Genomic DNA, 16,777 nt, shown 5'->3' with positions numbered 1-16,777 from the left:
ACCTTGAAGTGCTAACTCAATAAATACTAGCGTAACATGTTGTGATGGGATGACGATGATTTTTCAAGGCTTAACTGCTTTGCACTTATCTAAAGTTCTTTCCCAAACTGCTCGATTCCTCTTTGATCAGTTTCCAATGAGATTTCTCCAAGGTGATAATGGTAGGCCTACAGGAAATAGAGCAACAATACAGGAAGATAGGCTTTATTGACTGGTTGGTCATCTGAAGTATTTGCTAGAAAAATCCCAAAAGATGCAGCAGATTTTTGGATTGGTGTCAAAACATATGCAAATTCTGCAAGTACATGTACACATGGATTTGCAAACTTGGCCACATATGCTTTGTCTTGTTTTACAGTTCAGTTTGTTTTAATTTCTGACCCCCACAACAACAACAAAACAATATGGGCCTATGCCAAACAAAGCAGAGGTCTAGAAAAAGGTTAACCATGCTAATCTCCAATGCAGTTGTAGAAGGGATTATTTCTACCGTCACTTTGACCAAAACAAAGGAGAGAAATAGAATGCGGTTGCAAATGTTGGACTCATTGCTGAGAATAAAAACGCATTTGCATTCCTCAAAGCAATGCTGTAAACACTTCAAAGTTACACAAAAGATGCTATCTTTGTTTACATCAAAGAACATGTATCAAACTGACAAAATTGACGAAGGTTCAGTAAACGAAGGTCTTTTGTGGCTGCTGCAAGAAGACGATGATCCCATATAAATTTTTTGACTAGATGACTGCTATGTTTGTCTATTCGCTACAGACCCAGTCGCTTTAGGATATTGTTAAACTGTTATTTTTGTCTTTTATTGTCTTGTTGCGACTGATTTTGCTTCTTATAAGCTAGTTTATAGGTAGCTTTGTGTCTTTTAAGGAAAAAATATAGGCTTGTTAGAGTTTGTAGTAGATTTGGCTTTTTTTTGGCTTTTTTTTAGGTAAGTTTGGCTTTTTTTTATTTTGGCTATCTGGCAACCCTGGACTCGGGTCTGGACTCCGGAGTCTCTGGACTGAACTGGGGACTGGCATGCGTATTGCGTATTTGCATTTTGCAATGCAAATGCGACGATGGTGGTATGCTCCTGTTGTTGCATTGATTGTTTTGTGATAGTTGGACCAGACTGTTCAGTGCAGTTTGTTTTTATTTTTGACCATCACAACGAAAAACAATCTATGCCAAACAAAGCAGAGGACAGAAGTCTAGAAAAAGGTAAAATCAGCAGGACTATAGCCTATGGAATGTGATTGACACATGCTAAGTTCATTTCATAGCCACAACCAGCTACGGTAATTTTATAGCAACTTTAGATTAGAGCCCAGAGACATTACCGGTACGGTACCTACCATAGGGTGCAACCTAGTTCGTACCCTGAACAGTTCGTACCCTGAAAAGATCGAGAGAAAAAATTAAAAAAAGCCGAAGTCGCTGATCGCAGTCTCTGCAAACATTTTAAAATTTTCCCTCTGAAAAGATCGAGAGAAAAAAGCAGTTTCACAAACAAACAAACTGAAAAAAATAGAACAAAGCCGAAGTCGCTGATCGGAGTTTCCGTTTTTCCACAAACATTTTAAAATTTCCGGTAATGATCTTAAGAGTTTGCCGAAGTTGCTGATCGCAGTTTCAGCAAACATTATAAAAGGGTTAGGGATAAGGGTTAGGAAAAGATCGAGAAGAAAAAATTAAAAATAGCCGAAGTCGCTGATCGGAGTTTCCGCAAACAAACTGAAAAGACCGAGAGAAAAAAATAGAACCGTTTTTCCGCAGTATCCGCAAACATTTTAAAATTTCTGGTAATGATCCTAAGAGTTTTTGTTTGTTTGCTGAAACTGCGATCAGCGACTTCGGCTTTTTTTAAATTTTTTCTCTCGATCTTTTCACGGTACGAACTGAGAGTACGAACTGTTCAGGGTACGAACTAGGTTGCATCCCCTACCATATACGGTATAGTTTGACTTTTTCCCCATTTTCATCGAACAACACCATCGATTATAATTATGATTTGTTTAGTGTTTTTTTTTTTCTTGAGAAGGCATCAACAAATTGTTTGTTCTTATTTATTAGTTTAGTTAGCCTACCTTTTTAGTAACAATTTGAAAGCAAACTTTTAGAGGCCTTGATAAGGAATTTGAAGTTGTGTAGCAACAGTTAATAGCCTATTGTTTCAATTGCTGGCATGTCAACTGAAATGGAAGAAGAAGAGGAAGATGCGTTTGTTTACATTTTTGATAGAAGAGAAGAATCTGATACAGAAAGGCAAAAAATTCATATTGGGGGTATTTTTTCCTTTGATATGTTTTATGATATAATCTTACATGTAAGTACTACCATATGTCTATAATTTAGGGGCTTGTAGGTTTTAAGCCGCCTGCAAAAAAATTTATGAGAAAGAAATACAGGAGAGACGTTGCTGACCATTGGGCGCGGGCAGCTTAAAACCTACAAGCACCATCATTTTTATCAAATTTATATTTTCATCATTATTGTATAATACGCTTGATAATGCTCTTAAATTGACCTAGATTTGTTGTGTGAGAAATTGCAAAGTGGTCATAACTTCGGTGCTGGTTACCATAGTTGCTGTAAAAAAGCATTGTTTTGTGGCTGGTGTTAGGGTATTGTTGTCTGCCTAAGACTTATAATCTTCTAATTGGAATTAGCACCAATAAAAGAAAAAGAAGCAAACCAAAATTTAAAATTTACTTTGATAAAATACTTTCTTTAAAAATCAGTATTGTAAGCTTGTAAACCTGCTAAACTTGCTCATTTATGGAAAAATTGCAGTGCATGCAATTAGGCAGAGGTGGGCAAAGTACAACCCACAATTTTCTATGCGGCCTGCAAAAGACTGAAGCAATTATATAAAATGATAATAATAAAATTACTTGAAAGTTTTAATTACTACAATGACTCAATTAGACTTTTTCTTCATATATTTCAATTTGGTAAAGATAAATTATACAATAGTCTTTTTATTGCATTGTTTGTTCTCCCAGCCACATTGTGTTCTTTAGTGACATGCAGTTTTAGCAGTATATAGGGACAGCGGGAATCTCGTTCATCCATTCATGCACGTCACTAATTAGATGACGAGTGTGTCATTTGTGCACTCAGCTATCTTATATGGCTATTAATGTCAAAGCAGCTGATTGCTAATCAGCCGATTACATCACAATAAAAATTTGTGAATTTGGCCTATCGCAGTCTGAGACTTTCTTTTTCGTTTTAGTCTTGGACCAAGGCCAAGACTCTTTGTAGAGAGAAGAGCGACGATTCCGACAATTTTTTGATTATGTTAATTCGCTCAAAGATGTAGCCTATTCTGTTTAATTCGCTCAAAGTGCGTCTGGCAATATTTGAGACTCCTCTGCAAATAAGCCAATTTTTTATTATGGAGAGTTAAAAATTGGCCCCCAACTTACCTCTTAATAGTTGAGTGACAAAGTTAAGACTTTGTACACAAGTTCCTTAGGTAATGTTCTTCAACATGTTAAAAAGATTATTTTGTGAACACTTTTTTACGGGGGTATTTTTATACCACAAGATGGCGTTATTTTGGCTTTTTTGCTTGGGGTGCATATTTTGATGCATTGTAACTTTCTAATAAATATAATGTTACTTATCAAACTTGGTGAAGTTGTTGCCTGGTAGGGAAAGAGCATATATGATAAATAAAATATAATAACTATCCTACTTTTCATAAAAAAGTTACAGACTTCCAAATATGGCATAAAATTTGTTTTTGGTGAAGAAAAGAGCTTCTTAGAGACTTGATTACTCCACTATGCTGCAAATTAATTGCATTTTGACAAGGCAATCATGCAATATAGCTAAAAGTGAACCATTTTACCAAAAATAAACTTTATATAGGTAACCTTCGGAGCAAATGGTGAATTGAAAATGGTCCAAAAAACCGAATGCGGAAAAGTTTAGGGGATACCTAAAATTTTAAAGCATCATATTTCCAAAACTACAATAGATATTGAGCTAAAATTTGTAATGCATGGCTAAATCATGCCAAATAACATTTTGACCAAGTTTGAGCAAAATCAAAGAGGGTCAAACTGGGATCTTTATGATTTTCACGTTTGGCATGGAATGACCCAATATGTAATACACAATCAACTATGCGATGCAACAGGTATCTGAAAGCCACGAAAAACATTAAGCGTGCTGCTCTTGTTTTGCATTATCCACTGATTAGCTGAAAACAAAAACACGCTTTCGGGCAGTGTTGAAATAAGGTCCTGCAAAGTGCAAATACATTTATTGACTCAATTGAGTTCCATTAAGGATAGGAGATCTTCTGCCTAAGAAGCAGCAGGCCAGCGATTCTCCATGCATTTTTAATTTAGAAATACTAAGGTACGGTACTGCAAAGCTTTTCACAGGCAGTTTATGCACTCTGTACTGTTGAGCTATATAAGCGTATATACAAAAAGGACCACCTGTTATGATATCAACTCTGTCTTTGTCATTATTGACAACTGGTCAACTCATGCAGAAAAAAGCAATGTTTATCATCTAAAACAATTTTATTCATTCAAGGCTTACAGTCAGAGCTTTTAAATGGCAGCCAATTGCAAAATTTGAAACAAACTGACTAGGTTATATAGCAATTATAAAACGCCATGCATACACTGCATTATTTAGTGATACTCCGACATTAAATCACTCAAAATTGTTCAATTTTACATTCTTTGCGACAGTTTATACAAGTTTCTCACCCTTTTTTTTTATGATATGTTTTATGTTAAGCTGCTGATACAGTTTAGTATTGAAGTAACATCAAATGTATATATTACTGTAATATTAGCCATCCTTTAGAAAATAATTATATAAATAAAGCTCCTAATTTGTGTTTTTTGTTCAGGCTTTTGACATTGACAATGAAAAAGAATTTGTGATTACTACAACCAGCAGAAATCTAATAAACGATGATGACACGTTTGGTAAGTACCTGATTTTTGGTTTGATTTATGCCATGATTTTGTGGGTACATGACATTTTGATGCGAGACATTTGACCGTGGCGACCTGTCGCAGAGAAATCTCACCACGAGATAATTTGAGGTGAATTCTGCTTTATCCATTCAGCAAATCTTGCATTGCACAAATACTTTTGATCCTACAGATACTTTTGATACTTGTAATTTTTCAGCTCAAATTCAAAACCTTGTTTGCAATGATTTAACACATCATTGCAATACATATAGGTTAATAATAGTGGTGTTGCAAGCATATCAATTAGGATCTTTTAAGCTTCACACCAATAATTTGCTTACACAATGACATCAAATATGTATAAATTGATGTTGAATTACTGCATTTGATTCACGAAATTTTATACTGAATAAGTAATATATACATTTCATATTCTTAACACAGCAACTATTTGTGACAGTGTCTTGGATTTGTAGCTTGATTTTTCTTCATGAAATCATTTAATTATGGAGAATAAAATAGTGAAGTCATTAAAACTAAAAAAAGCTTTTCTTCCAGTTTCGTTGATTGAAAGTGGAGATACTTTGTACTTACTCAACCACATTGAACAACCTCTTCAAGCACCTGTGGCGGAAAGAATTGAATTTCAACCCCATTATGACACCTTGATTAAAAGCGGAATATATGAATATTATGCCAGTGAAGGCCATATCAACCCTCTCCGTATGTGTTGTTCACTATTGTTACCACTAACATGAACATAATAATTTTGCAAGTGTGACATTTTGAAGCTTGTTTTGAACTGGTACCCTGTTTTTTCGGCAACCGATTGTTCGCCCATGAGGCTGGGCTCATCAGTGTCGCAACACTAATTCATGTCACAAAGCTATCCACCATTGCTTTTACAAGTCAATTGAATTCTTCCATCTGTTGTTTGCTGTTGTTTAAAAGATATTTTAACATAATGTCCATAAGTTTATCAGTTTTCATTTAAGATAACAATGTCATCCAGCAGTAAAATTAAAAGAACTCACAGTTGTTTTCATGTTAAATTGTTAAACGCTTTTGTTTGCACTTTATTGTCCACCATATTCTTTTAGGTTCTGTAGACATCTGCTTGATTTGTGTCCTGTTAACAAAAGTTGGTCTTTTTCGTTGTTTCAATGCCTGGTATGGTTGAAGTAATAGAAGAAGTCAGCTTTCATTTACTGAGTGCCAGCTCTTGTCTCATTTAATGTTTTTCAGCCTTCGCGTTTGCTGAGTTGATAGATAATGCACTTGCTGCAACTGTAAAGAATAAAGGTACACGGTTCATAGAGTTAAGCTTGGTGAGTTTGTAAGTTTCCGCATTTTCGTTATATATATGTTTTTTTTTACTCACTTTTTATTTTTTTCGCTTTCTACCAAGTCCATTTAGAAAATACTTTAATTATTCCCAAGTTCTAGATTTTTTTCTCTTGTTTTAGCAAGTAATTAACCTAAGCCTAAAAAAGGAAAATTAAGATAAGTAATCTAAAATAAGCTGACCAGGAAACAGTTCAATGCAGAGCTGTAGATACTACATAGGGGGCGATGGCACAGTGTACCAGGCTGCCAACCTAAAGATATATCCTAATACAATAAATCAAATATAGTTATTACTATCTGAATCCTTAACAGCCTGTTTCACCTATACGGATCAATACAGCCCGTTTGTTAAAAATTATGTAACCATTGGAATTTCTTTCTAATGCTTGTACCTTTGCGACAAACCCATTAATGTGCTATGAGTGAAACAATGGATTTTGACTCGAATAAATTTTTGAAGCTGAAAAGAACCTAAAGCAATCGTTGCCAGTGCTCTTCGGTAAAACCGCACAAAACTAGTTTTGTGGTTTTTTTGTGTTGATGTGAGATTGCTTGATTTCTCGCAGCATCTCGACGAATCTACTGGACGTAACGTGCTGTGTGTTTACGACAATGGGGAAGGAATGTCATCAAGGCAGCTCAACAATTGGGCGATATACAGACTGTCGAAGTTCAACCGGACGGAGAGGCACAAGCGACCGTGGGTCGTGGTTCATTACCGTTGACTTTTAAAAAATAGTCAAATTACTGAATCAATTTCATAAATTTATTGGTATAATTAAGGGTTAGATACACGAAGAGCGGCTGTTTTAAGTGGCTGATTAAGCTAATCGTCTGATTAACTGTTTGAGGTTTAGTTTGTGCGAAGTTTATTTGTAGATCAGTAAAACCGGCGATTCTAATTAGCGAATCAGAAAATAAGTTTCTTAATCAACAGGTTTGCTTGATCGGTGAACAATCCACTGTTGGCGCCTCCAACCCTTTATTTTTCAACAAAAGTGTAACGTAATAGTCAGAAGAAAAATTTCTACCTTTTCATGACCGCATTCTAGCTAGGGTAGAACTGCTTTCTTGCCAAAATTCAGTTTTGTTTTGCAGTTTTGTTTTTACAATATAAACAGCAATAAATTATCTTTAAAGGGCGGGGAAACCCAAATTCACTTTTTGCGAGTTTTTTGTTTCAGCGTGATGTCATTGTGTACAACATGCGTTTTAGCAAAAAAAAATCCAAATTTTGTTTCCCTCGTCTCGCTAAGGCCGCTTTTGTTTGATACCCGTTTGCGAGGTCTCGCGCGCATCAAGCTGTGATTCTGTTCGCTGTGACGTCACAAGGTACATATAGTTGTGGCCAAAACTTTAAGACCAGACTTGATTTATGACGATTTTTGCATTACTTTAAAATACTGCATCATATATTGTTTCAGTTGCATCATCTTTATGCATCATCTCATATCTGATGCAGTATTTTGAAGTAATGCAAAAATCGCCATAAATCAAGTCTGGTCTTAAAGTTTTGGCCACAACTATATGTACCTTGTGACGTCACAGCGAACAGAATCACAGCTTGATGCGCAACGAGACCTCGCAAACGGGTATCAAACAAAAGCGGCCCTAGCGAGACGAGGGCAACAAAATTTGGATTTTTTTATTGCTAAAACGCATGTTGTACACAATGACATCACGCTGAAACAAAAAACTCGCAAAGTTAATTTGGGTTTCCCCGCCCTTTAAGGGCCTGTGCGGCACCATTCGGCCAGAATTCGCGTGATACAGTCCCTGACAGCAAAATTCGTCATTTTTACATTAATTCAACGTCTGCAGACGTTGAATCAATATAGAAATAACAGATTTTGCTCCCTGGAATCACACTAGGCCAAAAGCAGCAACTGCCAAAATACATCGAGTACCAATTGCCCGAACAATACCTGGCTATGTAAACTTCAGCATCTATTTCTTTCAATCCAAACTAATCATTCGAATAAGGACCGACAATAATGCTTGGGAGAGCGTGAATACATTTTCATTCATGCAGAGCTCAAGCGCATGAGGATGTCGATGACAATGAAGAAGGTTACAGACCTAACATAGCCGGTGCTCCGAAATCTCTAAACTCCGACATCTCCTGGTTCGGGGTGGGCGGGAAACAAGCCATCTTTTTCATTGGCAACTCTACCAGGGTAACTTAATATAGCTTTCCTGTCAACAAATTTGTGTTTTTACATTGATTCAACCTTAGCAGACGTTGAATCAATGTAGAAAAGCTGATTTTTTGCCGGGTTCAACTTCTATTGATCAAAGCACGTCCGTAAGATAACCTTTGATGATGTAATTTGATGTTGAATAAACGTAAAGAGATGGTTTAATTTTGCTTGTAATGTTTTTAAAACTGTGCTCTGTGAATGAAACCTATCCTTGTGTACCTCAATCTCTTTGTTTTTTTACTTGTATAACTTATGAAATTTTTCATTTCATAATGCAGTATGCAAAAATCCAATGCAAATGCCCCTGCCGTTGTTTCTTGTGATTCCTTGTCCTGTCTCATGACGTATCGCTTCATTCTTTGTTACTTCCCACATACGTGTTGTTGTGATTTCAAAACTATTGAAAGCCAATTGGTGGTTGAATTTAACTTCAGATCATATCCAAGCCTCGTGGGTCATGCGATGTTCACGAATTTTCGATGTCCAAAGACGAATTCCGGAGAAAGGAAAGGAACCGCGAAGCAATATTTGCCGGCTACATTAGAAACAGAAAGGTCAGTCATAGCATCCCTTTTGTCAAATCACCATTAATGGATTTTGTGCGTTTTAACTTCAAAATCTTTGTTGTGTGCAACAACTGGCACCTGTTTGAAAAGAAACAAACCGCTCGATTGACAAGACGCTCTTGATTTCTTCTGTCAAAAACTGTTAAATTTCAATCTCAAAAATTTAATTTTAAAACCTTATCTAGTTTTTGAACAACACGGACTGAAGACAGAGACTTTGTTTTGATCTTTTGGATCTCATCAGCGCAGTGATTATGACTAGGCACAAACACAGCTCAATAAAGCAAAATCGGTCTGTTTTTCCTTTGCGGCCCCTAACGCCGTCAATGTATGTTAACTTTTCTCAAAAATCACCCCAAGATCTGATAAAATCATCGTGAAAGCAATCATGTTCTGATGACATCGTTTCCAGCCGTGCGACAACTCCCACATCTCTGCCACCGACGAAGTGACTCGGCGGTTTATCGAGTCAGAGTCAGGCGATGGATTCACTCGAGTCGTTGTCACCGGCATCGACAACAAGCACATTTCGTTCATGAGGAACAGCTTCGACATCTGGACCCGGCAACTTGCGTGGGTTTTGCAAATAACAATAGTAATGTTAACTACAAATATTGATAATAACTAATTATGGCAACTGGCAAGGTCTGATTGAGTTTTTTTTTTAATTACTTCACCAATAGTTTAATGTCAATGTTGACGTAGCTTGGTTTTATTTTTTAAATTGATGGTATGGTAGTTTTTAGGATCTTTTTTCTGAGTATTTTCAACCAGTTTTGCTGAGTCGTCAATTGCCATAACCACGGCGATCTGCAAACACAGGCCATGCCAACGTGCAATCTTCAAATTTGACTGGAGGCCGATCTGTTGCGCTTAGTAGTAATCTGAATCGCCAGTATAAATTGAAAGTCTGAACCATAGTTGATAAATACAGTCTTTGTGTATATTTTGTATGATTTTGAGCTACCTTTCTGCGGTTTTTAGCATACAAACTTTGGACTAGATTTTGGCACTTGTGTTCGAAATCCGAAGAGCATCTGGCAGCACTGGTAAAATATTTATAATTTTTTAACGTGAATCTATGAGTTTTTTTAGTGATCACGGATCAATTGTTGGCAGATATAAATTCTCAAACTTATTATGTCAAAGAAATATAAAGTACATTTAGCCTGGAGTTCAAAATCAAAATTCCATCGACTTTCAGTCAAGATTGTAGGCTCGTACTTCGGCAAGGTCGGTGAATATAGGTCGCTATGGCAATAACCAAACCGTTTTTACAAAAAGAACTTTGTTTTCTTCTGAGTTAATGTTTACTTGTTTATGAATTTAGAATTTCAAAGCTTTTAGCCTAAAGTATCACACAAATCGCACTGTTAAACACTTGTTCCAGGCATATCTACCACTACTACATACATGGCCCAGAGGGCAATACCACCATGTCTCGACGTCGGCGAAACATCGGAGCTTTAGACGTCACTATAAAGGTAATCTACATTTTTGTTACGACCTAATGAAAAACGTTTGTTTGACGTTGACGAGCGTAAACATGATGAAAACATTGTCTTCAAAACTTAACTCAGTGCCTCATTGTTCATCCTAGGTTGCTCTTTATCAAAAAGGAAAGGAAAAGTTGTCGATCGATCTTCACGATATCGAAGACGATCTGGAATCGAAATACATCCGGACAGCTGCCAACACTATGGAGTTTACGGCCAAGTCGGACGGAGGGAATGGGGGTACGGTTGAGGGGGTGTTGCGATATCATCCCTTCTTGTACGACAAAGAAACCTACCCACTGGACCATTCTAATGAAGGTGCTGACAAGTAATGAAAAGCAACTTTATGTCATTATACCATAAAGCTGCTCGTTAAAAAAAGATGTACAATATTATTACATCGTTTTTACGTTGTTTGAGCATCAAAGTGGTGTGAAAATGACTTTTCTCGAAGGGTTTGCAGGTTTTGTTTTATGTTTAATTTAAAGAGTTGATTTGTGGTACAGAACTTGAATATTGCGAGAAGGTTTTTACTTCAGTAGCTTGGTATTTTTAGGTTTACGTACCTTATTCTGACGACAAGCTCTGAAAAAGAGACGAAAGAAAGAACTGCAGCTTCGCGATATCAAAACTTTCTCGCTATATTTATGTTAATTTCTCATTTACTGCAAAGCGCTAATCTTGCCAAGCGACGAGCATGTCCAGTCTTACCTTACGATTGGTAAAACATGTATTTCTGACGTGGATAATGTCGACATAAATTGTCCTTTCAAACGAGCAGTTAAACTTTTTTACAAACGTCTTCCAAGTTGCGCTCTACAGTAAATTCGACATCGATTTTGCTTTCTGATCTTCATGCCGACTTCACTAGAAATAAGCTTTTCGTTGATCCAACAGAATCAAACGTTGACGAAGCGTAATTCTAGCAATTTTCTTACAACAGTTGTCTTCTTCAGATGACGACATGGATTGTGACGACGGACCACCAGGGCGCGGTAGACGGCCTATATTTGAGTGCTACTGGAATGGTCGTCTGATACCTTACACGTTCATCGACGAGTATGTGCCTCCAGGCATACATATCATTTGTCTTTACCTGTTATTGATGGTTGAACATTTATGAGCGGTAGTTTTGGCTGGAAGTTGTATTTCTGCCAAGAATGAGTCTTTTTTTCCATTGACTTAACGTCTGCGGAGGACGAATCAACGTAAAAATGATTATTTGCCGGCTGGAATTACAAAACTCCGCTTTTATCGTTCTTAAAAAAGTTAAATTTTAAGTCTCAATTGTGAAATATTTACTTTCCAATATACAAAAATATATTTGAGAAAGAAATTTTAAGATACCAGTGACCTTGCATTGATGTCTATTGTCTAACATTGGTATCGTGATTAAATAACTAACAGAAGCTCATTTGAATTATACAAATACAAAAGATTCACTGTTGATGATCTATCATGCACTAAATGGCAATCAACAAAACCCGTCCTTTTTACATGAGAAAAAGGTCTTTCTACATCATTTCTACATCATTACATCAATCCTTTTTTTACAATGTAAAAAAGATCGGATTTTGCATCTTAGGATGACAAATAATTTTGACTTCTCCCCCACAGTTTCGACTGGTGCAGACTGACGAAGAAGCCATCCGCCTTCCCCTCTGACTGCTACTACCGGGTGTCTGGATGCCTCTTCACCAACGACAAGTTCCAGGTAGGCTTTCATATCCAACGTATTGTTTCAAAAGTTTGTATTGGAAATGGAATGAAAAGCATGCCGGAAGTACTAGTGAAAACAAACGACAACAGAATGAAGAGTTAATATGGGAAGTCATCAAGCATGATCAATCAGTTGAAGAAGAAGACGTTTTTATTGTCTGTATCCCCCTGATATCATTTACTCTTACAACAACGCAATAAACAACAAATCAACCATTTTTTTATTTCTTAATTGCTATTTAGGGCTGTTTTAAAAGAACATGTTTATTTTTTCGTAACATGAACAATTAAACATAATGTATTATTGCAGCGAGTAACAGCACCATTTTCTGTGGGTTATACCTTGAAACTTTTTTAGTTTGTATTCATTTTTTATGTTGAAACAACGCAAGCAGACTACCGGCAATGTTATTTTAGCTGAAACTGTGCAAAAAAGATGCAAAAAACTAAGAACGTAACCTACTTGTTGCCAGAACGTTAAAGCAACTGATAGAATTTTTGATGCGTCAAAAGTGCAAGGACCCAATTTGCAAAACCTGTCCTTTCTGCATTGATTCAACGTTTGCAGACGCTCAACCAACACTAAAAATGACCGATTTTCTTAACCGGGATAGGATTTTTCTCTCTTATTTACTCGAGTTTTACGTTGTTTCTTTCAGGTGAGCACGAACAAACTCACTTTCATGGACCTGGACTCGAAGTTGCACGACAGGACTACGTCATTCAACCGCGTCATTCTCGGCGAGGAACAACGCGGCGGCATCCAACGCCACTTTCAAGAATGGTTGCGGGAATGCCACGAAAAATACGACAAACAAGTGATTATACCCAGACAGCAAAATCCGTCATTTTTACATTGATCCAACGTCTGCTGACGTTGAATCAATGTGAAAATGACGGATTTTGCTGGGTAAGTTTTTTGTTTTAGGCAGACAACAAATGCAACGCCGCAATAAGACGTTACAATGATCGAAATTTGTAGCTTATTTAGTTATGCCCATTAAGTTTGATTGACAGGGAATGCTGTAATGTCTTTTTAGCGTCCTGAATGTGCAGTAAAACAAAGACGGCGTTAATGTTATTTTTGAAAAAGTCTGTAAGAAAACTCAGACTCGTTGTAACTTCATCATCATAATCCATCGTCGGTTTGTTCCCCACTAGTGGGGGTGGCCGATTGTTTCCGCGCAGCAATTGTCTTAATCCCTTTTCTCCATTTCACCCTGTCCCTTGCATCTTCCTCCTTCAGTCCGACTTTTTTAAACTCATCCTTCACTTGTTGTTTCCACGTTCTTCTTGAACGACCGCGTTTCCTCTTCCCATCCACCTTTAGATCTAGTGCCTTTCTAATAAAACTTCCTTCCTCCCTCCTTATCACATGTCCATACCATCTTACTCCATTTGCCCTTGCCAGTTGGTCTATGGTCTCTCTCATCTCTAGCATATCCAACAATTCTTCAGTCCTTTTTTCCCTTCTCGTTTTCACCCCACACATTGCTCTCACCATTGACCTTTCCGTTCTTCTCAGGATTGCCAGTTCACTCTCTCTCAATACCCATGTCTCGCTACCATATAGCATTGCAGGCCGCACACAACTCCGATATACTTTTCCTTTCATCCTTAGTGAAAATTTTCTGCCATGCAACATTTCCCCACATTCCCTGAACTTTGCCCAGCCCAATCTTGCCCTTGTTGTCACCGCTGCTTCACATCCACCACTTCCATTTATCCGATCACCCAGATAACAGAAGTCTGTCACTGTTTCGATGCCATGGCAGAACTCATCATCATGGCCTTCCACTTCATTCCTTCCTTTACTGCATTTCCCACAAACAAAACACTTCGCCAATCTTGTTGCGGCTCTCTTGACATTAGCACATCTTGCATGTACCCACTTTCCACATTCCTTGCATTGCATTGAATTTCTCATCACTCTCTTGCCACATATTCCACAGGGATCTACTTTGCTCTCAACAACTGTTCCTTCTGCTCCACTCACCATCACTTTTGTTTTTTCAAGATTCACCTTCATACCCTTGGTTTCAAATGCTTCTTTCCATTTCTCAAACTTTCTCTCCATTCCCTCCATACTATTACTTGTCAAGACCAGGTCGTCTGCATACAAAATTTCACTCAATAAGCCCTCCCTCACTCCTTCAGTTACAACGTCAACCACAATAGCAAATATCAGAGGTGACAAAACTGATCCCTGGTGTACACCAACCTTCACAGAACAGAATTGAGTGCCACCCCAACTTGCTCTTGGTATTTCTTGACCATTTATCTTCAGACATTAATAGCAACCTCTTAAGAGTTTCAAAATAGTTTTTTGTTGATAATCACAGTTTGAATTACGCCAGCAAAGAAGACAAACGGGCAAATAATTCCTTTTTTTTTTCAGATAAAATTTTTCAAGTTTTCCAGTTCGGTGATGCGTAACGACCCAGGCTCGAGGAAAGGCCAGTCGCCCTGGACAGTTTACAAAGCGATCGAGTGGGATGGGAAGATCTTCTCGAAAGGACAGTTGGTACGATGCTAAAAGTAGCCTTTTATCACTTTACCACAGCGACGTCAGATCCCAGAGAGCAAAATCCGTCATTTTTACAATGTAAAAATGACGGATTTTGCTCTCTGGGATCTTTTGCACAATTTCAAAGCACTCTAAATTGTCAACCGAGCAAAACTTAATCGAATGAATGCAGCACTAAGCTCTGTTCAAGACTCAATTTCCAGTGGTATCCACAAACGTTTGAATCGATGAGAACCTCTTTAGATTTTCATGTTTTCAAAATTAATTTCAATTCTTGTCATGTTGAAAATCTGCAGGTCAAGACCCAACGCACCGTGCCAGTGATATGCGGCACCATACGTCGGTTTCTGCTGTACGGGGACTATGATGGGGACGTGTATGCCGTGGGTGGAGAAATGGAAGTCATCCAGGTACGTTTATTGTGATTAATTTTATGCGGCAGAGATGGTTTAACCCAGGCAGCAAATCAGTCGCTTTTTACATTGATTCAACGTCTGTAGACGCTTGATATCCACTTGACTATTTGATGGACTGCGACTCTCTCCCTTTGGTATCAAAATTGTAGTCTTTTCAATATCGGGTGCAAAAAAAAACCTCTCCACCACAATCGGGTCATTTCTATGCTTTCATTTGCTACAGGAACCGCAGTCTCTCTATGGTGATGTCCGTTCATTCCCCTTGTCGAAGCTTGATCGCAGCGTCCCAAACGAAGCGGTGCTGACCATGGTGCAATCCGAAGAATCAAAGCTGCCCGCCACGATCGAGCTGGCATGGCCGGAAGATGAGGAGATAATTGAAGGCCTAGCCAGTCAAGCTGGCATTGCCATCGGTGAGTGATTAAAGTAGAGAACTAATACCAATCAGTTATTTCAAAAATGTTTTTAGCTAGCCTTTGCAGACGTTGAATCAATGTAAAAAACTGTAGACTTTGCTCGATCTACGTTGAATCAACGTGAAACAGGACTAATGTGCTAGCTGAGAGAAGCCTTTTATGCTCCCAACGAGCCAAATCCATTTTTATGTTGATGCAATATTAAATAACATATTTTGTTGCCCGGGTGTTTAAGTTGCGCCTGAAGCTTCTTTGTTGCATGTTTTGTAGTCGAGCGATGGGAGGACGATGTTCCGAAGACTGTTAGTTGCTTTTTCAGTCAGTTCATCAAATTTTTATCATGAAAAAGTAGTGTGTTTGGATTACTGTTGGTCTTTCACTCTGCTCTGTTTAAAGTGAAATTAATCTGCTGTTTCAACGAGTCATGTATTTCTTGCATAACACCACATGCTGTAACACACGCTACTTGTATAAACATGACTCCAACCTTTTCATTCCAGGAGCAATGTCAGTGACCATTCTGAACCAGAGCGATGAACCAATCCAAAGACTCCCTTCCAACGCAGGAAGCAGGAAACTGATCGTTGAGCAACGTCTCCTCTTCACCCCGGCCTACGGAGAGGAAAGAAAGCCTGTGGAAATTGCGAGCCATGTCACTGCGCATGGCAAGAAATGGCCGTACTGGTTCAAGCGGATAGGTAGGTTGGCATGACCTATGTTTGGGTAGGTTGGTACGACATATGCTTGTTCGTCGTATCCAAGCTCGTGCTAGGTGGTTTAAGATTTGAGTTAAGCTACGAGGAAGACGGGGAGACCAATCGTGATTGTATATGTTTTATAAAAAACGAACACTTTTCGATTTGAGAAGTGCAGTTAGTCTGCTGGAAATCGGTTTAATTATCATCGCCAATCTTTCTACGTTTTCACAGAAAACATCACAGGGGTGGGGAGTTACGTGGTGACGTTGCAGGCTGCTTTCACAGAGAGCGGGGCGTACACATACGCCGACGGAAGAAGGCTACCCTCCTTGTCAATTAACTTCTCCATTAAAGAAGCCCCACCTCACAAGTAAACGAAAAAACCATTCGACGTTCAACTATTACTAATCACCTCAGCAGTTTTTACCCAGACAACAAAATACGT

The 16,777-nt window shown here is 38.0% G+C and overlaps 1 protein-coding gene across 1 annotated transcript in view; it reads left to right on the top strand.

Annotated features, from left to right (window-relative positions):
• Window positions 1–2,238: 2,238 nt before the first annotated feature.
• Window positions 2,239–16,777, top strand: part of LOC145768155 (structural maintenance of chromosomes flexible hinge domain-containing protein 1-like) — a 28,621-nt gene continuing 14,082 nt past the window's right edge. The window contains exons 1-18 of the mRNA XM_082579626.1: window positions 2,239–2,320; window positions 4,877–4,955; window positions 5,505–5,669; window positions 6,192–6,274; window positions 6,860–6,963; window positions 8,326–8,470; window positions 8,929–9,048; window positions 9,473–9,633; window positions 10,451–10,544; window positions 10,661–10,874; window positions 11,513–11,615; window positions 12,174–12,270; window positions 12,935–13,093; window positions 14,674–14,799; window positions 15,099–15,212; window positions 15,442–15,631; window positions 16,135–16,332; window positions 16,564–16,702. Of these exons, the coding sequence (XP_082435752.1) occupies window positions 2,297–2,320; window positions 4,877–4,955; window positions 5,505–5,669; window positions 6,192–6,274; window positions 6,860–6,963; window positions 8,326–8,470; window positions 8,929–9,048; window positions 9,473–9,633; window positions 10,451–10,544; window positions 10,661–10,874; window positions 11,513–11,615; window positions 12,174–12,270; window positions 12,935–13,093; window positions 14,674–14,799; window positions 15,099–15,212; window positions 15,442–15,631; window positions 16,135–16,332; window positions 16,564–16,702 (2,315 nt within the window). The 5' untranslated portion in view covers window positions 2,239–2,296. The remainder of the gene's footprint in view (window positions 2,321–4,876; window positions 4,956–5,504; window positions 5,670–6,191; window positions 6,275–6,859; window positions 6,964–8,325; window positions 8,471–8,928; window positions 9,049–9,472; window positions 9,634–10,450; window positions 10,545–10,660; window positions 10,875–11,512; window positions 11,616–12,173; window positions 12,271–12,934; window positions 13,094–14,673; window positions 14,800–15,098; window positions 15,213–15,441; window positions 15,632–16,134; window positions 16,333–16,563; window positions 16,703–16,777) is intronic.

Source organism: Aplidium turbinatum, chromosome 4, assembly GCF_918807975.1.
Source record: "Aplidium turbinatum chromosome 4, kaAplTurb1.1, whole genome shotgun sequence".
In the NCBI taxonomy this organism is placed as follows: Eukaryota; Metazoa; Chordata; class Ascidiacea; order Aplousobranchia; family Polyclinidae; genus Aplidium; species Aplidium turbinatum.
This window is presented reverse-complemented; position numbering and strand designations above follow the sequence as displayed.